The sequence below is a fragment of the Dryobates pubescens genome, chromosome 10 (assembly GCF_014839835.1).
Source record: "Dryobates pubescens isolate bDryPub1 chromosome 10, bDryPub1.pri, whole genome shotgun sequence".
Classification (NCBI taxonomy): domain Eukaryota; kingdom Metazoa; phylum Chordata; class Aves; order Piciformes; family Picidae; genus Dryobates; species Dryobates pubescens.
Window position 1 is genome coordinate 21,103,615 of NC_071621.1, and position 22,519 is coordinate 21,126,133.

General features: G+C 37.5%; 1 protein-coding gene across 1 annotated transcript in view; it reads right to left on the reverse strand.

Annotated features, from left to right (window-relative positions):
• Positions 1 to 21,964, reverse strand: part of BRCA2 (BRCA2 DNA repair associated) — a 37,092-nt gene extending 15,128 nt beyond the window's left edge. Inside the window, 14 exon segments of the mRNA XM_009907067.2 lie at positions 23 to 213; positions 1,191 to 1,609; positions 1,847 to 1,916; positions 3,751 to 3,843; positions 5,043 to 9,812; positions 10,690 to 11,862; positions 14,331 to 14,442; positions 15,323 to 15,378; positions 16,850 to 16,961; positions 17,051 to 17,091; positions 17,199 to 17,251; positions 18,001 to 18,100; positions 21,009 to 21,233; positions 21,865 to 21,964. Of these exon segments, the coding sequence (XP_009905369.2) occupies positions 23 to 213; positions 1,191 to 1,609; positions 1,847 to 1,916; positions 3,751 to 3,843; positions 5,043 to 9,812; positions 10,690 to 11,862; positions 14,331 to 14,442; positions 15,323 to 15,378; positions 16,850 to 16,961; positions 17,051 to 17,091; positions 17,199 to 17,251; positions 18,001 to 18,100; positions 21,009 to 21,233; positions 21,865 to 21,943 (7,494 nt within the window). The 5' untranslated portion in view covers positions 21,944 to 21,964.
• Between the last annotated feature and the right edge of the window lie 555 nt (positions 21,965 to 22,519).

Consider the following 22,519-nt stretch of genomic DNA (forward strand, 5'->3'; position numbering starts at 1 on the left):
AGAAAGACACACAGTAAAGTACCTCTTGTGCAGAATAAAAACTAGGAGATTTCTCTTCTACTGCAGCTTTCAGAGAGATTCTATTTCTTGCAGATGTTTTAACAACATAAAGACTGCCTGGCTGCGAGCTAATATTTTGCCTGTATTTCTTTTTGATTCTCATTTCCTGCAAATCTCTGGCACAGCGGAGGTTTGTCATCATCTTGACCATAGCTGCAAAGAAGAAAAAGCAACAAACAAAGCCAATTGATACATTCTGTGAAAAGGTTTTGATTGAAGATATACAGTCACACTATAAAAGCAGGTTCAGAGAAGTGCATTTTCTAAGCCACTCTGCAGTTTTAGAAACTGCAGCAGTCTAAATATTCTACATTTAACGCATTTCAAAAGCAGTATCTACTGAAAGCATCTGAATAGTATTTATATGAAATTAATTATATGAAATGAATATGTAAGCCTCTGAACTATGCTTAAATTTACATGTTTTTTTCTCAGAATGAACTCTTTATCTTCATAGAAAAGTCCAATGAAGATAAATTAATTGGTAAGGACTACAAAGTCCATAACCCTGAGATTTTTGACCTGTAAATACAGGACCTAATTCTGAAAACATTCATGCACCTGTTCAAACACACACAATTAGTCCTTCTGAAAAAAAAATCCAGATTATTTCATTGTAATAGTTACAGAAATTACACACACTGGAACATTCAAGACAGCTTAGAAGGCAGAAGCTCACATGGTCAATAAAGTCACTCTCTTTGAAAATGATACAATTGACCATTAATGTGGGTAACTCCACTTCTTCATGAGAAAACAGAAAGAAAACAAGCTTCTGTAAATGAAGTACAGCAAGGCTGTTCCTAGAATATTTTACTTAAGAGGTATTTAAAAACAAGCATCAAATGAAACATCAGCCATTTGTTTCTGAAGCTCTGTGTGAAAATTTTTTGCATTCTTAATGAACTTTGGAGACGAGTTGCAGATCCTCTTATTAGGAGTGCAATATAAAATACCTGTACCTATGTCCTGATTTTCCTGAGGAAAAAAACCACACCACAAAACAACAAACCAACACAAAATCTTAAAAAGAAGTTTCCATTAAAAAATAAAAATAAAAATCTGACAGGATATGCAAAACCCTTAAAAGTTCAATTCACAATAGTTAAGTGATCAAAATCTGAAAATACCTAAATTGCCATTTTCTAGGTCAGTGTCTGCTGCGTGCTGGATGCCAGACTGGCAATCCCGAGGTTCAGCAGTGTTTTGTTCGGTTGTGATCTGACTGAATTCTGTCTCTTCTGTCTTGTTTTTGATGATGGGTGAGTCACATCTTTTGCTGGTGCCTTGTTCACCTGTCGAAAATGTCAGCTTGGTTTTGAAAGGTGGAATAAAAGTTTTAGTAGTTTTGCCAGATCTGTACAAACTTCTTGTTTCTTCACTCTCTTTTGCTGAGGCTTTACACGGAGTAGAAACCTCCGAAGTACCATTTGAAGACTGCTTTAGTGCACAGTGCTGAAAAATGGCAGGTTTAGATTTGAATCCTTTCAAGTCTTGATCTGGCAGAGTAAGAGTAGGATTCTTCACTTCTGGTCTTTCTGTAGTAGCCCTACAGAGATGAAAACACTTAAACACCCAAGTTTCAGCTTCTTGACGAAAATCTTTGTCACCATTTGTAGGTTCTTAACATAGTGATACAAACTTTTAAAACTGCACCAATAAAAAGACCAAATATCAATCCTAACATTAAAAAAGAATAATTTCATCATTGCCATGTATTTTTTTTAATATTACAAGGACTTGAGGTTTAAAAAAATTGCATTAGAAGAACTCTAAACCTTCTCACCCGAAAGGCCGACAAGTTATGGGCTTTAAAGGAACATGGTAGATAAATTTTCTTCGGTCTTTGAAAATGCCTGCAAGATAATTAGGGAAAAAGGTTTGCATTAGCACATATTATTACATAGATAGACAGTTACACCACATTTTTGTTTTAATATAAGTTTTATAAATATACAGAAGTTTCCAGAGCAGATTTTCAGGTGAGTCTTTTCACAGAATGGTTTGGGTTGGAAGTGACCTCCAGAGGTCATCTAGTCCAACCCACCTGCAGTCAAGCAGGGACATCCTCCACTAGATCAGGTTGCTCAGAGCCCTGTCAAGCCTCACCTTGAATATCTTCACATATGGGGCCTCAGCTACCTCTCTTGGCAACCTGTTCCAGTGTTCCACCACCCCCATGGTAAAGAGCTTGTTCCTAACATCCAATCTAAATCTACTCTTCTCTAATTTAAAACCATTGCCCCTTTCAGGCCCCAAAGGCCATTATTAGGTCTCCCTGAAAACTTCTCCAGACAGAACAAATGGTGCTTCAGCCCCCTGTTTTTTTGTTGTTGTGGGGTGTTTTTTTGTGCTGTTTGTTTTTTGTTCATTTGTTTTGTGGGTTTTTCCTGTGATTTTGGTGGGGTTTTGTGGCTGTTTCTTGGTGCGGTTTGTTTGTTCATTTTGGGGTTTATTTAAAAAAAAAAGAAATCTTTGTATAAAACATCTTCATACTAGTTGCAGAAGGCTCTAAAGGACACGAGCACAATGCTCAGCTCTCAAAAGTTCCTGTTTTGTGAGTCTGCAAGATGTCATATAGTTAATTTTGGGTAGGATCACATTCAATTCAGAACGCCTTTAGCAACTTAAAAAAAAAATTACAACAGAAGAGCGCACACTGCACAAACTGCTCCTTCCATCACTGAAGGACATGCTTATCTTGAAATTACCAACATAACCAAATCATGCCTGCCTGGAATTTACACTCATTGGTGCTGTGCTCTTAGGCTGCAAAGAGGAAGGTGCATACAAGAGGTCACATATACAAGATGCCACATGTTCTACAAGTAAAACTGTACTGGAGATCAGAATGGCTTTCAGTTGTGCCACCAAAGAATAACACCATTCAGACCCCACTTGCAGGGTAGGATAATATTTACATATGAAGGGTTTAAAATTATTCTCTGGCAGCAACTTACAAATTCCATTTAAAACTCTAAACCATGGGGGCTTATGCTTAGAGCAGATTTTGGATAGCATTCAGGAATCAATATACTGGTCAAGCCAATATATCTGATATATCCTGCTACTGAATTCTAAGTGACAGCATGCACTACTTAGAAAGAACAAGTTCCTCAAAAAAATAGCTTATCCCATAATCAAATACTATAGTCCAAATCACATTATCCTAATCAGTAATTAGCTTCACATAAAGCATCAACTCAAACATTCAAACCTTGATTACACTTTCATAAGCCTCCCTATTACTGGCTGGAAGTATTGAAAGCATCTGTATTGTGGACACCTATCAGAAGGATATTCTTCACAAATTATTATATGATGAAATTACCACCACCTTCTCATTTTCCTGCAGATACAATATTTAATGGAGAAATTAAAGCTCAATATAATATATTCTTCCTGCTGACACTAGAATTTATGAGATTTAGGACTGTGAGAACCTGAATAAATTCCTATTGAGCTGGAAATTAAACCAGAGTACTTGATTCTACATAGTAAGACATACCATTAATGCTGTGATTTCAAGTCAGCAGAGACATTACCATGGCAGCTTCCCTGAATTTCCATGACTACATTGATGAAAGAAACAGCTAAACAATTACATGCTAGTTTATTGGAAATTAGAGAATTCTAAAGATAACAATCAACATCACATTTGTGCTTGAAACACAAGATAACTAAAATTACCATCAGGGGTGCTTTTTGAAGCTTTCAAAGATCTGGGTTGATTCTCTGTTCTGTTAAATTCAAGCAGTAGCTGTCTTTTAATTGGAGGTTCTCCTAGGATAAAACCAGAGATTTTTAAAAGTGATGTTCCTTTTATGTTCAGTTTCTTACCAATGCTGTATAACTTCATTACAATTTCTAAACAAAACATTCCAGAAGTCAAAGGAAGCAAAAGTAGCAAGCGTTCGAAACACACATCTGTATTGAACAGCCTTTTCCAACACAGGGCTACTTCACCACAATTTGCTGAAGCTTCTTCTGCACAGAATGACTGTATATTGTGTTACCAAAACTCCATATAATGAAGTCTGTTACAAGATGTTTTCTGGTCAGTAGGTTCTGTGCAAATCAAAATTCGTGAGCCTTACGTTATTGAACATAACTTAATAACTTAAGTCTGCCTCAGAAAGTGCACCACAATGGACTTCAGCAGCACAGCTCACTTACATCTGTTTTGTTCTTCCAGTAATCAGAGTCCCTACAGAATTCTAAGAGAGCATGTAACACGCTTTTTACTGAAGTTGTAGCTAAGGATATGGTTTGGCTATGACATAGCTGTTTCAAGTTGGACTGAGGGAGTCCTATCTGCCTTCCCCACACCTCCTCAAACTTTCCTCACTAGCCTGCCTGACCTTTGTACCTGAACTTGTGCAGCTAGTCAGTGACTCTGCTGCCATCTACCCTTCCATAAATATTTTTCAGCTACACCAAGTTTCTGGACAGGTGTCTGGATGACTGCAAGCATTAAGTGCCAACACTTCAGCCCTGAGACAGGTCAGCTGAGATGGCAAGAAACTGTACTTTTAGACCACTGAATACTTTTCATATCAGATTAGCAGTCTCAATACAAGTGAAACCTTGTCCTCATCAACAATGCACAAAAAGGTGAAAATGGAACTACTACTACTCATGTTTCAAGGAAAAAAACCAAACCACTAGATTTGTGCAGAAAAGAAAACCAGAAGGAAGTCTGCTCAGAGAAAAACAGAGCATCACCTTTCTTCAAAAAATTAATGATAAAACAGCAAAACCTGCACACCTTCAAAATTACTAAGCACAAATTTAGTTTAGTACTGTGCATTTAAGACTGGAAAGAATGGACGAACTATTGCTGGCAGCAAGAAGAATTTCTATCATTAACACCTAGGGAAAGAACTTCAGCTTCTGTGTGACCTAAAAAAAACCCTCAAATAACCCACTGTGCAGAAGTTGGACTTGAACATATACAAGATATATATAAGACAAAGACCTACCAAGTAAGTTTTCTTCTTCAGTGCGCCTCTTCCCAAAGGTCTTACTTAGTATGTTTTTATCCAGTCTGCCACTGAAGGACTGTGCAGTATTAACTTGTATTTCAGAATTTGAAAGACTGTCTTCCATAAAAGCTCTTGCACTTTCTACAGCTTCCACTTCCAGGTAATTTTTTGGAGTTTGAAGAACATCAATATTCATTTCTGCTTTAGCAGTAGCACTGCATAAAATGGCTTCAGATTCTGTTTTCATCCCCAGATTCAGCTGCCCTTTTCTGAAAGGCCTAGTTTCCTCTTGCTGAAAGTTATTTTCAAATGATAATTGCTTGTTTCTTTTACTATGTAGTATGTACTCAGGCATTTTGACATGGTGAGTGCTTGGAAAAGGCTTCACTTCCTCAGGGTAGATGCTTTTTAAGTCAGAGTCTTGATTGCAGTTATTTTTAATTTGGGATTCTGAGATCACTGAATCAGTTGAAGATTTTACATGCTGACCACTCTCTTTGCTTGAACCAAGGTCATCTGTAATGCAAAGCCCACTGCTCAAAAAGTCAGATTCTTTTAATATTGCCTTTGCTTTTTTGTAGGCATTTTCAGAGACTGTTACCTGCTTTCCACTTGCAGTGCTGAACCCAAATGCAGGAGCGGAAATCAATTCAGTGCTGGAATTTTTTTCCCCTTTTGGTAGCACCATCTGCATTTTCCCAGGAACTACTTCAATGTGCATTCCAGACTTTTCAACATTTTCCTCAACTAAAACTGTTTCTTGTGCATTCAAGGACTGATTACCCTCTATTTCAGAGAAAAGCTGTCTAGCTCTCTTGAGTGACTCTTCTGATAGTTGTACAGGCTTACCACTTGCTGTACTAAAAAATCCAAGATTGCTTGTAGAAGAATCCAGCCGTGTTGTCTGCTTATCTGCAACAGCCATGTGCCCTAGAAGCTTCATATTCTGATGGAAGTGTTGTCTCTGAGAATTCAAGGCAGAGTTTGCATCTGCAAATGTGTTTCTATCTTGGTGACAATTTTCACTAGCACTTACATTTACTTTTATAAAGTGAGATGTTGCTGAATGACTCTCTTCACTTCTTACAGCATTTAAAGGCTTAGCAGAATTACAATGCTCAGCATGAATGACAGAAAAAGAATTTCCAGTAATTTCTGCTTGATTAGTTCTTGAGTTAGTCTCAATTTCATGTTTTTCAGTTTCACTATAGTCCTCTTTAAACATTTGTCTGACTCTTGCTAGTGCACTTTCTGAAGTAGGAACTGTTTCACCTTTTGCTGTGCTAAACACAGTTTGTTTCAGATCACTCTTTTGATTAACAGTGTGTGTTGCTTCTTTTAACCTGGTTGAATTAGTTTCATCTTCAGGAAGACTGACTAGTGACTGGTTTTGGTAGGCATTAACTATGGTGTCTGCAAAGCAGTTTGTATCAGCACAAGGTTCATTTACATGTTGCAAGTCAAGTTCCTTCTTGTCACAGTTCAAATAAGAAGAGTTACTTTTCAGAGTTAGAAGAGATTGATTGGATTTATTGTTACTATCCTCAACAAATAGAGTACTTCTTATATCTCCAGGCACAGAACTATCTTCAAGGTCACTTGATACTTTCATTACATGCAGAGGTGCATTAGAGTGCACAGGTAAATCATACATGTTCTCTGAATCACCCTTCTTTTTTGGCAAGTATTCTGCCTCTCTCTCTGCAAACAGCTTTCCATCTTCAGACAAATAAGTTCTACTTAAAGCATTATTCTCCTGTCCAGGAAGGAATTCCAATTCTGACTTTCCAGGTCTGACATCATCTTTTTGATGTGCATATGAAGTTACTAAACTTCTTTCACAATCTTCACGTAGATTAACAAATCCATCTGCTTTAACAGTATCAAGAATCACACCACGTAGACTATCCTCTACTGCCCGCTTAAATTGATCTCCAGGTTCTTCAGGAGCAAGGTTTTTATTAAGTTCTTCTGGATCACACTGAGAAATGCTTCCAATACATAAATCACAGTCTTTGACACTATTTTTACCACATTTCCTGTTCTTTATAAGGTTCTCAAAATTGTCATTATGTTCCCATCCTACATCATTTTCTGCAAAAAACTGTTTAGCTTTGGCCAAAAATTCATCAGCAACTGTTATTTTCTTGCCACTAGCAGTATGAAAACCAGTCAGGTAACTCTCTTTCACTTCATTTTCACCACACACCTTCTGCTGAAAAGGTACTTGATGATGATGGCAAGAATCAATTTTTATTCTGCTTTCATCCATGAACAGGTTCTTATCGTGTGTGGAGTCTTCTGCTCCCATATTTTCACAAGTTGTCTTTTGTTTATCAGAGTTCTGCAAAACATTTACATCTCTTTCTCCACATGTTAAATTGAACAAGAGTAGAGAATGAGCCAAAGCTGCATCAGAAATGGATACATTAGCATCAGCTGGTGTGTGAAATTTTTGTGACCAGTGCTCATTTTCCTTTCTGTCTTTTTCTTTCTGGTTAGGAGACAGGCTTTCCATTTCATCCGATATACTTAAACTACATCCTTTGGCAGTTCTAGCAGCATCTTCTAGACACGTTACATCTAATGAGTCTTCTCGGAAACTACCTTCAACTTGGCCATCTCCTTGATTCAAAACCTGTTTGGAAGTTTGAGAATTCTGGTTATATTTTTTCATGGATGACAGACCATTGGTGACGGTGTCAGTACTACTGGAAATAACATTTTCATTATGATTTGTTGATATTTTGGTTTGATTTTCCCTATCTTCCTTGAAGAGTGTGCTAATATTTTCCTCAATTTTTTTCTGTGCACAGTGGGAAATGGAATCTATGTGGCAAATGTGAGCTCTGTTTTTGAAATCTGAAACATGAACTGTTTCTCCTTTGTTTTCTTTTGTCGGGCGTCTGGCAAAATTACTGTTAGAAGACATACGTCCATTTGGACTGCAACATCTAGTACTAGGTTCAGCAGATGTAAACAAATAGTTACCATCATCCAAGTCTCTGAACAGCTCTGCAGATCTGGTCAAAGCTTCCTTAGAAACAGTTATTTTTTTACCTCCAGCAGAAGTAAAGCCCACAAAATTGGAAAAGCTGTCCTGTTCAGCTGCTGAAAAACCTCCATCAGATATTCTACTTTCATTTCTGTCTAAGTTTGTAACAGCAACCTTTTTGTCATTTTTCTTGACAAACACAGCGTTTTCTTTTTTGTATTCCCCCACTTTAGAGTCTTCATTTACATCTTCCTGCTTAGTACAATACCTGTCTCTTTTAATACCAGATTTAAAAGTGCTGTAAAAAGCAGCATCTTTCCTCGTTTCAGCAGTAGTTTCCACATTGGTAGTTCCTTGGTTTTCTACAGTTCCAAACTGCCGAAAGACATGACCATGTACCACGTTACTTTGTTTTCTAAACTGGGTAAATTCAAACTGACTACCTGTTTCTTCCAGGATACTAGAAAGTTCAGCAATTTCAGCTTCTTGGCTTGCTGTCAAAATCTGATTTGTTTCTTGCAAGGGCTGCTGACTTCCAGGAAAACTTTTACGCAAGACAACTTTATGTGGTATAATCTGTGTGTGCCTGGGCTCAAGAAAACTTGTCTGTGAAGTTAAAGAATCAGGTAAATTACTGCCCAGCTTGGTTTCTGAATCTGAGGAAAGCTTACTCTCCTTTTTAACTGGATTTGAGAAGTTTTGGACATTTTTATTGGAAGAGGTTTCAAAGCATTCACTTTCAATATCCTTAAACAGCATTCTGCCCTTTGCTATACTACCTTCAGATAATTTAATCTTCTTATTTGAAGCAGTCTGAAAGCCACCAAAGCCTAGATTCAAACTGCATGCATTAAGATTTCCTGATGATTTCCCTTTATGCTTTAGGTTCTCCTTTGACTTTGTGCTGGGATACATAGATGCTACTTGTTTATCTCCAGAAATTACTTCATTTAAAGAAGTACGATCTATACAATCTAACAATTCTTTAGCATTACCAACAGCTACATTATTGCAAGCAGCTGCTTGAGGGCTTTCATTGTTTTCAACTGATTTTGGCCCTTGATTTTCAGCTACAGCTTCTGAAAAGACAGCTGCATCTGTTTTGTCCCCTTGTTTTAATCCAGTACTACAATTTTCTGAGCAGTTTAATCCAAGTACTTCACTACAGTCCACTACTGACTGGCCTGTAGCATGTCTTCCATCAGTTGATACTTCATTGTAACAATCACTACTGACTCCATTTTTGCCAAAGTTGACGTGACTCAAAGCATCATTGATGCCACCATTGGTCACCGATGTAATGTCATGGTGCATATTACTCAAGTGTTCAGTATCCCTAGGAGAAGACCATCTGAGATGTTCTTGAAGGCTCTGAGGTACAGTAGCTCCATCATTCACACCAGCACTCTCATTCTTGTTTTGCTTGCCTTTCTCTAAGCAGCTACCTTTATGGAGCAATCTGGAACGCTTTCTTGCCATTAGGCATGCTGAAGTTAGAACTTTACGCTTTATCTTTGAAATTACTTCACTATTTAAAGACTCTGTTGTTTCTTCATTCTGTGTGTTTGATATTTCTAAGCATTCTAATGATGTAGCAGGATGATCCTCTCTTGCATTTTCCCCCAAGTCTCTCAGGTCTTGTCGCTTCAGTCTGTCACTAAAGGAATTATTAGAGGAGTTATCCATCACATCCACTTCTAAAGTACAGGTGCTGAAATTCTTTTCTTCAATATCTGACTGCAAATGCTTTCTCTCAGCAAGAAGCAAGCAGTCTACAAGAGAAGACATTACAGGAAAAAAAAAAATAATGAAGTAGGTTTCATTTACTTGAAACAAATGCAAAATCAGGTCTTCATAAAACTTTGGCCTGCAAGATCATTTCTACACATACTTAACAGAGGTAACATAAATGACACTTTTGTTTTCAAATGTGAACACCTTGACAAGATTGGAGATCTGCTTAATCTAATCACGTTCTAATAGCCAGAAACAAGCAAGTAACCTGCAGTTAATACTATAACTTCAAAAAATACCTGATTTTTAAAAGCCAGTTTTCAGTTGTAATGAAATTTGAAGAGATGGGCTTCCATTCCCCATTTCAACACAAGGATTTGTCTCAAACTTTAAAGAGCTGTACAGCAATTTCTGTAATGAAGTAACTTATCTAGCAAGAACACCAGCTTTTAAAATAGAAGCATGTGATTGCTTTCAAGATATAGGCTGTTTTGAAATATTTTGTACTTCTGGAAGAAATAGATGTCTTAAGCTTCCTAATTTTATAAAAACAACAATACAACTTCATCATTCTTTACAATCTCTTAGAAGTTACCAACTCAGACAGGATGGCCCTTGACACTATGGGTGTCTAAAGAGCACTGATAATAACTAAGCTTGTCAATTAGAATAGTGGCTCAAGGTGGAAGTTTCTACTCCAGAAACTAATCTGCAACTGAACCAGTAAATTAGCACCAGATTATCTGAACATCCTGTCACCATTATTGTAACAGACTAATTCTGCATCTTGATTCCCAGTTGCAGAGCCACTTCATCACAAACACAAGAGTTTACACTACTTTATCTGAAATGCTTACATAGAAAGCTTTTAATAACTACAAAATCCTCCACGAATTATGAAAAGCTTAAATATACCTTGTTCATCAACACTGGCCACATGACTGCCCTTAAATCCACATGAATCAGATTCTGAATGTGATAACACAGGATGAGTAGACAATTCAGAAGTCACTTCTTTCTGTACTTTTTCTTCTTGATACAGTAAAGTATTATTTATTGTATAAATAAATCTCTTGGATCTCTTTCTCAAGCTGGATAACACATTCAGGCTTTTAAAGCCAGACTTGGTAAGGTTATTTTCAGTACTTGTTAAATGTGGGTCATTGCAATTATCTGGAGATGCAGCACTACGTACAAGTGGGTGAGACAGAACATCCTTTATGACAGATTTAGAAGTTGCTTTTAAATGCTTGGAAACGTTGCCGTTGTAGACTACAGAATATTCCATGACATTTGTACTTTCAATTATAAAAGAATTGCAGTTTAAGAAGCTCATTTTGGAAACCTCCTCAGCTGCACATCCTTTTACTAACTTTGGATCTTGAACATTCAGAGATACAGATTTTACTGGAGTTATTTCCAATGTTGGGTTGTTTTCAGAATTTTTCACTTCACAGTGATTTTCTGATGAACTGACACTCAACATCTTTTCAGCTTTTATCAAGCCTGAAGTGTTCAGGAAAGATGTTTCCAAAGTGTCATCCTTGGTCATTAGTATTGAATTCTCTTCTAAATTTCTCTCTTTATGTAAGTCAGAGGGTGGAGAGCTACAGAGAGACATTTCCAAGCGTGTTACATCAAGATCTGATAAGTTCAGCTGAGACCACTGGCTTGGTGACGACGGCATGTCTTCTCTCACAGGCTTCTCAGTCTCAGATGACTTGTGGGTTCTATAATCTTGCACATCTCCTGCAATCCTGAGTGACTCCAATTCCTTTTCATGCTCTACTAAAAAGCCATCTTCACCATCCTCTGTATTTTGGAGTAAAGAATCCTGCATTTCAATAGAGTGGCTTTTTTCAGTCCAGCTCATTGTTTTCTCTTCTTCTAAAACAACCGTCTTTCTTCCCATAGGTGGCTTGGAAGGAATATCTCCCTTTCCTTGTGCTTTACCTGTGTCTATTTCAAATTTCTCTACTGTATCCAGAGCATGTGGCATCTGCAGCAGAGCTCCACTTGACTTAGACATGTTGAACGTCTCCTCAAAGCTATTCATCTCACCAAATAAGCCATCTAACATCTCCGACTCTAAATGGTTTAGAGAAGATGGAGAGACAAAAAGAAATAAAAATCAAGATTTAGGAAAAAAAAATTAGGACAGCATTGTGGTTTTATCAGTGAAAACAGCTTTCAAATCTATGGCAATTAGTTTTACTCAAGAGTAAGTTTGGAAACAAATACATGTCTTTTAAGAAGTTTACTCTTAAGCAGCTGTTACACACAGGAGGCAAAGGACAGCCATGAATCTACCCTGGCCTCTCACCAGAGTGATTCAGGTTTCCAACATGAGAACTAGCTGTCTCAGGACAAATTCTGTTGAGAGCAAGCAGGGAATTTTTCAGGAGAAAAGTCTAGATTTTTTCCCTTCCAAAATATATACCAGATGGTAGGCACAAAACACCTTAAGAAACTGCCTATTTTTGTCTATAACTGGTAGTATGGAAACTGTTATTTAAGGATGATTTTATTAAACTATCTTTGCTTTGATACAGAATAGCATGGTGTCTAGAAGGATATAGGAAAGACTCATTTTTTAATGGATTAGGAAGCTTTTAACAAGTTACAAATGATTAGCTCAAATATTAGAAAAACAAAGATTTTGCATGGAGAAATAAAATGTAATGGGGAAAAATGAACGTTAACTCTAATTCATAGGCAGCCTTAAAAGTTTACACAAATCATATGAAAATATTTCCCTCTTCAGTGTATGAAACCAAGTCTACCTATCAAAATATTTCACATTCAAAAAGATAAATAGGGTTTATACTGAGAGTACTTTTTAAGGCTTTTCCATACCAAAGAAACTCTAATGACATATCCTGAAAACATAGAACCATAGAATGTACTGGACTGGAAAGGACCTTTAAAGGTCATCCAGTCCAAATTCCCCTCCAGTAAGCAGGAACATCTCCAACTAGATGAGGTTGCTCAGAGCCCATCAAGCCTGACCTTGACTGTCTCCAAGGATAGGGTTTCTACCACCTCTCTGGGAAACTTGTTCCAGTGTTCCAGCATCCCCACAATAAACAACGCCTTCCTAATGCTTTCCATTTTCCTTGGACACATAACTAACAGCAAAATTTTTTCCCTAAGCTTTTTTTTCCCCTGGTACAATTTCTATAATTTAGAAATTATTTTAGAACTATTTTTCCCTATCAGAATTTTAGAATAATCTCATGTAAGTTTTTCCATTAGGAAGTCACAGAAGATGACCCAATATACTTGGTCACACACATCCAGCTCTTTGTAATACACCAATTAATGGTTCATGTCCACACTGTAGGTGTCACTAAACAAGATCTGAAAAGAAGAACCTCTAACAACACAGACTGAGCATACAGGACCTTCTTCCTTATTGAAAGACATCCACGTGGAGCAAATTCCACATCCACATCCTTTCATCCTATAATAATTTGTCAACAGAGCTTTCTAAAAAGACACTGAAAACAGAAGCCATCATCTTTAAAGGAAAAAGTAAAGCAACAGTATCTGAAATTGATGCCAGTAAAATAAAATATAAACAAATAAACATAGGGCAGTTAATTTTTGCTTCCAAATTCACTGGAGGGTCAGGGAAAAAATGACTGCAAAATCAAGAACTACACAACAGAATTCTCCTTTTTCCTCAGTAAGTGCCCTAACTAGGCAATAGCTATTTGATTTGTTTTCTCAGAGCTCTCCTTCTGGATAAATAATACAAGAGTCCAGAAAGAAATAGACATTTCTGCTCTGCAATCATACATTGAATGATTGTTTGAATGTATGCCCCAATTTCAGCTTTGAATCACTAGCAGAGGTATTGAACCTTTCTCCTACCTCATGAACAGTTCTAGACACTGAGGTTAAAGATAGACCATTAAATCTGATTGGGGTTATACAGGTAATGAAAGATGGTTTTGTTTTTTTGAATTAAAGAATGACATTTTGGGCTACAGACCAGGGTAAAGTATCAACATTCTGTGATTCTGAAAAGTACTTATAACGTTACAGAATTTCATGTTTCACATTAATTCGTCAATGTAAGTAGCTTCCCAGCCAGCATGCAGACTGCTATATATGATGATCTCAAAGGTCTCTTCCAAACTGGTTAATTCTATTCTATTCTAAACTCTGAATATGTTATATACCTGCAGTAAAGCTGTGAATTCTGTTAAACCTGAAACTATTCAACAGCCAGAAACAGTAGTCTTGCTCCCCCTTGAGCCTGTACCATTTTTCTCTCTCAGGTCTCCCATACCATCTCACACATTCAGTTACAACAGTACAAATCTGATTGTCCTCTAGTGGCACGGTAACCTGGTTTAATTTACAGACTCAACAGAAACTGACAGTCAGATTAGTATTATGAAGTTACATCAGTTCATGGAGTGGGAGCATGTAGCTGACAGAGGAGATAAGCCATAGGATCAGTTCAAGACACACAATTTAACTTTACCCTCAGTCTTGCTTTACAGATAGTAAATATACAGTATATATAGTAAAGGATCTATGCATACCAAAATCTTTGATGTCATCTTCAGCATTTAGTTTTATGTTCTCTGGCAGAAACAGCATGTTCATGTCACTTGTCCCAGGGCATTTATCATGGTTGGAAAAGCTGTGTAAAAGCTGTAAACCAAAGATATAAGCGATTATATTACCTATCAGTAATGACACTTTAACAGTAAAACACACAACTCTAAACATTTGTGCAGTACCTGAATAATTCTGCATTTCTTAAAATGAAAGATAACATTTTCCAGGGGGATGCTTGAAAATAAATAAGCAGATAATCCTAATTTTCAGTGCATATTGAATTCCATTCTACAGTCAATTTAAGTGCAAGGGTTCAGCAGTTTACTAAAAGCAAACCTCCCAAAAAGGAACAACAGAGAAGAGGAAGGAGACAGACTTTTTGCTTATTTTACTTGTAATGGTTTATTAACAGTGAAGTTTCAGGTAGTTAAGAAACAAACATAAATCTGTAGTTGGATCCTATTAGGATTATCTTCCGTTTTCAGTTTGAATAATCACTCAGCTTTCATACACACAGAGTAAAATCTTCCCAACACTACCAAAAGATTGAAATTAATACTGGTTGAGCCCAAGTTATTGCCAAACAGTAACTCCCAGAACTTTGACAAAAGAACAAACAGACCAGCCCTCAGACAGGTAGCATATTGCAATTCCTACTTTTTATCTCTTTGAATGACTCCCACTGCAACTGAATCCAAGTGGATTTGGTTTGTTGTTGTTTTGTTTGGTTGGTTTAAAAAAAACCCAACAACCACAGCAAAAATATCCCTCAAAGTGAGTTATTTGTACCAATACAGTCTATAGCCAGGTTTTGCAAGTTTAGTTTTGTGAGCAGTAACATTTAAAAAAAGCCAGACAAGAGGGCCTGGAATGAAAATGACAGAATTTTTTATTCTTGGCACAAAGAATGTAAACATATAACCAAACAGCTTAACTAAAATTAAAGAACAGCACAGCTCCTAAAAATACTTACTGTCTCAGCTTTTTCATCCTGTTGTGTTGCTCCAGAAATAGAATCATTCTCTCTAGCTTTAGAACAAAGACAAACAAGTCAATTCATTTGCTCTTAAGTGATCTGCTGAGTGTATTCAAATATGGTTGTGTTTTAGGATGGTTTCCATAGGACTATTTTAAATGCAACTGAAATCTGTAAACAACACCTACTGAACACTACCTGAAAGTTCTAACTGTAGTCCTGCAAGTGAGGCCAAACGACAGTGTACAAATGCAGTTTCCTAACAGCGTAAACCACTTTGAATCACAGGCTGTGGTTTCAGCTATGTAGTTACCATCCTGAGCCTACCAACACTGCCATTCCCCTTTCCAGCAGTTATTCATGGCACTGTTAATTTTTTTGGTCAAAGAATCTGGATAACATCTTCAGACCTCTGTCAAAATTTGGGTTTTTCCATTTTCTCCCACAAGAGCAGTAATACCTTTTAGCCTACATTACAAAAGGAGAAAGTGAACCCTATCATTAAGATGCCTGAAGAGCAGCATATTCAAATAACATGTTTCATAGACATAGAGTCTAGGTTTCACAGTGCAGCTTAGTGACTCATTCTTTCCTTTCACAGGTGGTTGGGTAGCAGGGAATAGGCATCACTACTATAAAATACTAGGTTCATCCAGGAAGTAGGAGAATGGGAGCTTAAGCCACAACTCAACTCCCAGTACATTGTTAAGCTACGGGGACTTCCTTTCAAGCCATGTAATTCTGAACCAATGAACATCCAAAAAGGCACAACTCAGTGGCCTTGTGAATAGCACCACTGCCTCCCTCCCCAGAGAGATTCCTATTTTAGCATTCATCCTTAATATGCTTTACATATTTCCATGCTCTGTATGCTTTATGCAGTGACAGTTTAATAACATTAAAAAGATCAGTGCCAGGAGATGAGTAAACATACATGTTTTCCCATTTTCTCAAGATTTTTCATCAACAAATCATACAGTCAAATTTCATTTTGCTTATCATACACTAAGGAAAACCGACTTACAGCAACACCTTAGATTAAAGCTTGATGATTAGCATCACTCTTAATTACCACTTGAAACTGGTATTACCCACTCATTCACAGATAGACCGGCACCACTGCTTGTCCTAGAGTTGCCCTGGCCAAAAAACCCAAGAAAGATGTTTTTCACCAGGATCAGTATCTCAGTCCAGCTCACTGCATCAACATGATGGTAGGTACAGTGAGAGGAGTTAAAAACGCTGAAGCCAGCACTGCTGCTGAAAAGTTCACTCAACAGGCTACCTCCTTCCACCTCATAAATATACTCAGAAAGGAAGAAAGCTTTTGAAAAGCAATTACACATTTACTATCATTTCTTCCTCTTAGGGCTGCACTATTTAAAGTTGGCCATGAAGTATCACTGTAGGAGTTTCATCCATTCAAAACAAAAAAAAACAAACCCATCAGTTCACACTAAGTGAACTTCCAGTATCAAACTCAGAAGTTTCTAACTCTTAGCAACTGTTGATTTTCAGAAATACCTATTATCACTGTTGCACCGAGTGTAGGAGGTGTGGCTAGAGAACTAGACCAGGACATATCTGGATCCACTTCTGCTCCCAGGCTTTCAGAAATATGTTTTGGAGTCCTGACCTAGAAACATATTTAACAATTATTATTTCTATGCAGAATTCTAGGTGTACTCAGGAAAAGAAAATAAAATGCAGAAATAACATATTTACCTCCAATAATTTTGGTGTGCAAAACAAGCTTCCATATAGTCCTGAAAAAAACATTTTGCAATAAGGACATTAAATAATGCCCAGGATTTAAGGATTTATACGTACAGATATCAGAGATTTGGTAAAACCAAAAAGTAAAAATACAAACCAGGCATATTAGTTCTCTGAGGTGTTTTGTAAGGATTCCTTAAAACAGATGGACTGTAAAGTAAAACCAAAGAGAAAAAAATATTAATTTCACTTTTCAGTTTCTGAGAATAAGCAAATATTGCAGACATCACGTATGTTACTACCTCCACTATTTTCTTTCTTTGCAGCCATGACTATTTATCTGACAATAAAATGCAGGTTTCTCTTAACTGTGAGTCAGTACTTTAAACCATGTTGTAAGTTTATTACAAACTGTAAAATGCTTCTTTTATGAAATATTTTAATTTTCAGTGATGATTTGTCAGACAAATAGTATAATAAATTAACATTAAATAAATATAATTAAACATTTCTTAATATGAAACTATGAAAGGTGGCTCAATTTATGTTAATTAAACTGTGCTTATAATCACAACATGAGTACTTCAATTAGATTTATCTGAAATGTATACAAGTACAGAAATCAAGGATATTACTAAAAAAGGCTTAGTAAATATTATGAACAGTTCTATGAATTACTACTTGAGAAGCACATGATACACCACTACTACTCTTTCTCGCACTGTATTGAGGATTTAGGAAGCTGAAGTAATATCAGTAAATGCCATCTGCCAATAGTGGAGGGTTTGGAAAAGGGAAAGGAAGAACACTTGAAAACAAGGAAGTTCTCAAAATTCACTTAGCAACTTACACGTATCACGTACAAACACAAGATTATGGACTACTCTGAAGAAGTTTACCATTAACATTTCTTTTTGCTTAGAATCCAGTTTTTGTTTCTGTTGAAATATTTAGCATACCTAGCAGCAAGACAGGAGACGCCAGGAGGAGAAGCAAGTATTTCATTTTCTTCATCTAGTTTTCTTCTTGAGATACTTGGGCTTATCAAATTCTCTCTGCCTACAAAATAGAAGATAATAATCAGCCTTGCAGAACTACATTAACAGTTTTAGTTTTGAAGTTTAAAGATAGTATTTTTAAAAAATGAGACAGTGCCTGATTTTAGCTAAAAAGAACCAAGAAAATGCTACCTTCTCCTCTGAAATTTTGATCATGTTCAAATTCTATAAACAAACAATGCAAAACACATTTCAAAAGCACAGCCAAAAATGCTCATGATGTCACTTTATTCGAGTTACAAGTGTCTCAGTACATTTCCTTGATATTATTCAAGTATTCCATTTCAGTTGTTGTATACTGTATTGTGCCTTTCTTGTCATTGCCAACATTATCCTTACAAGAAACTCAATATATGCATTTGTACCAGTTTTTCCTCAGATTTACAAAAATCAAATGATTCTTGATTTGAACAAGCAGCATAAAGAAAAAGTTATTTCTGGAATCATTAGTCAATGCAGTGTTACTAGCAGCAGTAGCTATTTAGAAGCTATGCATCTCCAAGCAAAAGGCAAACTGTGCCCTCCAAACCAGCACAGTCCTCTGACCAGTGAGCCCCCTGCAGGAGCAAAGAATTCCAATTTGGAAATTTCCAAGCAACTTCCATATCAGAAATTATACCAAGGTTTCTACATTTCTTTCTGCTTCTCAGTTCCCAAGCCCATATAGCCACAGCTTCATCTTCATACCATATTACAGTGTGCTCTATCAGCTCTCACCCACATCCTTATTGCAGAATGACAGAACAGTAGGCACTGGAAGAGACCTCCAGAGATTGTGTCCCACCCCCTGCTTAGGCAGCTTCACCCAAAGAAGGTCACACAGGAACACATCTGGGGGCGGTTTGAATGTCTCCAGAGAAGAAGACTCCATCACCTCTTTGGGCAACCTGTTCCAGTGCTCCATCACCCTTAAATTAAAGAAGTTCCTCCTGATGTTTAGATGGAACTTCTTACATTCAAGTTTGTTTCCTTGTTAATTTCACAAGGAAACCAAGGTACATCAGCCAGCTGGCTCTAACCAAGAAAACTAGGACAACGGAATCACAGGCCAGCCACATGCACAGACACAAAGCAAAAGTAACCATTTTGAAAGAAAAGAATTGTGAGGTTCCTTTGTTTGCAATTTATGAATTCACTGGGACTTAACACTGTAAAGTCCAAATAGCTAAATTTAGAAGAATTGAGAGAATTTAAAATTTGGAATTTAGAGAATAAGTTGAAAAGCAACAACCTTAAGAAAAATGAACAGGGCAACAACATTCTACAGAAGCAATGTTCTAAAGTACATTTGAATGGCAGCACAGTCCTATATCTTTAAAGATTTTGCTTTAGGATCCAAGAATGAGTCTGGTAATAAAGGCAGCCTTGTGTTTGTCTATTTAGAAAGGCTCCCTGGATTGTTAGGAGGGCACAGACACAGTGTATGAACAAATCGGACACTGCAGGAGTGGGGTTTGATATTCTTATACACTCTTGCATACATTCTCCACAGCAAGGAGTGTCCAAGAAGCGTAGGTACTGCGGCTTGTACACACATCAAAAGGGAGCAGAGTGACAAGTACTGTCATGACATACTTGGGACTGGGAAATTATGGAATGACAAGTGGAAGAATTCCTTGTTTCCAAATAGGAGTGTAACTTCTTTCCATGAGTTACAGTTTTACTAACTGAAAGAGCTTTATGCTTTGAAATATTTCTAAGAAAAACTAAGGAGTGCCCTACAGATTAGCTCATAATTCAGCACTACAAGCATCATTCTCTCAAGATTTGCAGAGATTTTGGATGAAACAAAAATAAGACTGCTAAAAATTAAATCCATAATAATAAAGATGCCACTCAGTCACTAGGTTACACCAATAAGCTCATATGCTCCTTCTATTCATAGAATCAATCAGTTTGGAAGAAACCTCAAGAATCATCAAGTCCAACCTGTCGCCCAAGACCTCATGACTACTAAACCATGGCACCAAGTGCCACGTCCAATCGCCTCTTGAGCACTTCCAGGGACAGTGACTCCACTACCTCCCTGGGCAGCCCATTCCAATGGCTAACAACTCTCTCTGTGAAGAACTTTCTCCTCACCTCAAGCCTGAACTTCCCCTGGTGCAGTTTGAGACTGTGTCCTCTTGTTTTGGTGCTGGTTGCCTGGGAGAAGAGACCAACCCCCTCCTGGCTGCAACCACCCTTCATTTAGTTGTAAACAGCAATAAGGTCTCCACTGAGCCTCCTCTTCTCCAGGCTAAACAATCCCAGCTCCCTCAGCCTCTCCTCATAGGGCTTGTGCTCAAGGCCTCTCACCAGCCTCGTTGCCCTTCTCTGGGCACATTCAAGTGTCTTGATGTCCTTCTTAAATTGAGGGGCCCAGAACTGAACACAGTACTCAAGGTGTGACCTAACCAGTACTGAGTACAGGGGCACAATGACTTTCCTGTTCCTGCTGGCCACACTACTCTTGACGCAGGCCAGGATGCCTTTGGCCTTCTTGGCCACCTGGGCACACTGCTGGCTCATGTTCAGCCAGCTGTCAATCAGCACCCCCAGGTCCCTTTCTGTTTGGCTGCTCTCCAGCCACTCTGACCCCAGCCTGTAGTGCTGCATTAACAGTATTTAGATAGAAAGACCAGGATAGTACCTTTTCTACAGGGAACTCCACATGTACACTATCAGTTTAACACAAGGCTGAATTAATTATTAAGATTACCTCTGCATTTTTATAAGTGGTCTTCAGAAGTCAACTAAGATAACCTTTTTACTCATACAATTTCTGCAGTAATATTATCTATTACATCAATAATCATCAGCCACCACAACAAAAAGTATTATTAAAAAAGACCAGGAAGCCTCTTGCTGCTGGGAGGCATAAATAGCCTTTCAATACCTCTTTTTAAAAATCAGTCAAAATTACTCACTTGCACCTGTTTTTGTCTGATACAGTTCTTTTCCAGGGGACTCTTTAAAAATCAGTGGAGTCGATGCTAGCTCACTACATGTGGAGGGCTTTGCCTTTGGAGTTTTAAACGATGTCTGATCGAGCCAGCCAAAGGTACCATCAAGTTCTCCTAACAACTTAGGCTCATATGGTGGTGCTTCTGCGCTCAGTTCTTCAAACCAATTAAGGCTGATAGGCCCTAAGTCTGTGAAGAAAATCATACAGAGAACAGCATAAAAGGGAAAAAAAAGGATCCTCCATGAAGGATAAAACCCCCACATTAGGCATGCAAATGCTAGCAGCAAAATTAATTGCTCCTTTCACTGTCATATTTTTATTTTGTTTCTAGCTAGCTTTGAATTCTGATAACCACAAAGTATACAAGAATACCACTTCAGCTTTAGACCAGTAACAAAACTAACCAAAGAACAGATAAATATTCAGTTTGCTTAAAATTAAAAGTAGGCATCTGGTTTTTAGTTTATCTCTTCTTCTACTCAGACTGTCAAGTTAAACAGGTCTCTTTTAACATTAATAAGTCGTATGACTACAGGTGCATTTGGCAAAAGACTAAATCTGGTCTGCATGCAGGTACACAGGGAGGTCACTGCTAAAAGTACAACCCCTCCCCCCAAATGAACATGTATTTTAATAAAAATCTACAAATAAAATGTAAATAGATGCCAAAAAGGGTAGATATTATTGAATGTAGCCCTGGGGCAAGGAGAGCTACTACCAAGTTGCACAATGCTTTTATACGGTATCTGCAGTGCACAGCAGACATGTATAACATAGAAATATCCAGAAAGGAATTATTTGCTGTAGAGAAGGTGTACCTGATTCACTGCAATGTGCCTTGAATACTTCAAAGAAAGTCGGTCTTTCCGTAGGTTTGTAAGACATTCTCTGATCCATAACATTATCAGAAGAGTTTTTGAAAAACCTGATAAGAGAATAACAACACTTTCACACAGTGCTATTTTAATGTTATGGGGCTGCAAAGTCTGAATCCTGCTGTCCTGCATTCCTTGGTAGATGCCTCTCAACCCAACCTGTTTAGCTTTACGACTGTGGGGGGGGGGTGTGTGTGTGTGTTTTCAAACACGGCAAGAATGAAGATGGTATGAAACCAGACAAGAGCATAGACAATTATACCAGAGCTTATAAAAATACTCTGTGGAGATGGAAAAAGACAGAATGTTGATTCTATCAAAATACACACTTTTGAGGTATTCAAAGCACAAATGAAGAAAATGCATATTCATTACTATACATTAGGATGGAATATATAGTGTGCATACATATATACACACACACAGTATTACAAACGTTGCAATTTATATGCCAAGAATGTAATTTAAAGTTGCTTTTCAGTGGAGCAGACTTTGCCAGCTCCACAGCTCTATCAAAAAACAGGACTAAGCAAGACTGCCACAGAAATGTTTATCCCGTACGTTTGTTTCCGCTGTAAAATCAGTTTCCCGTGTGACG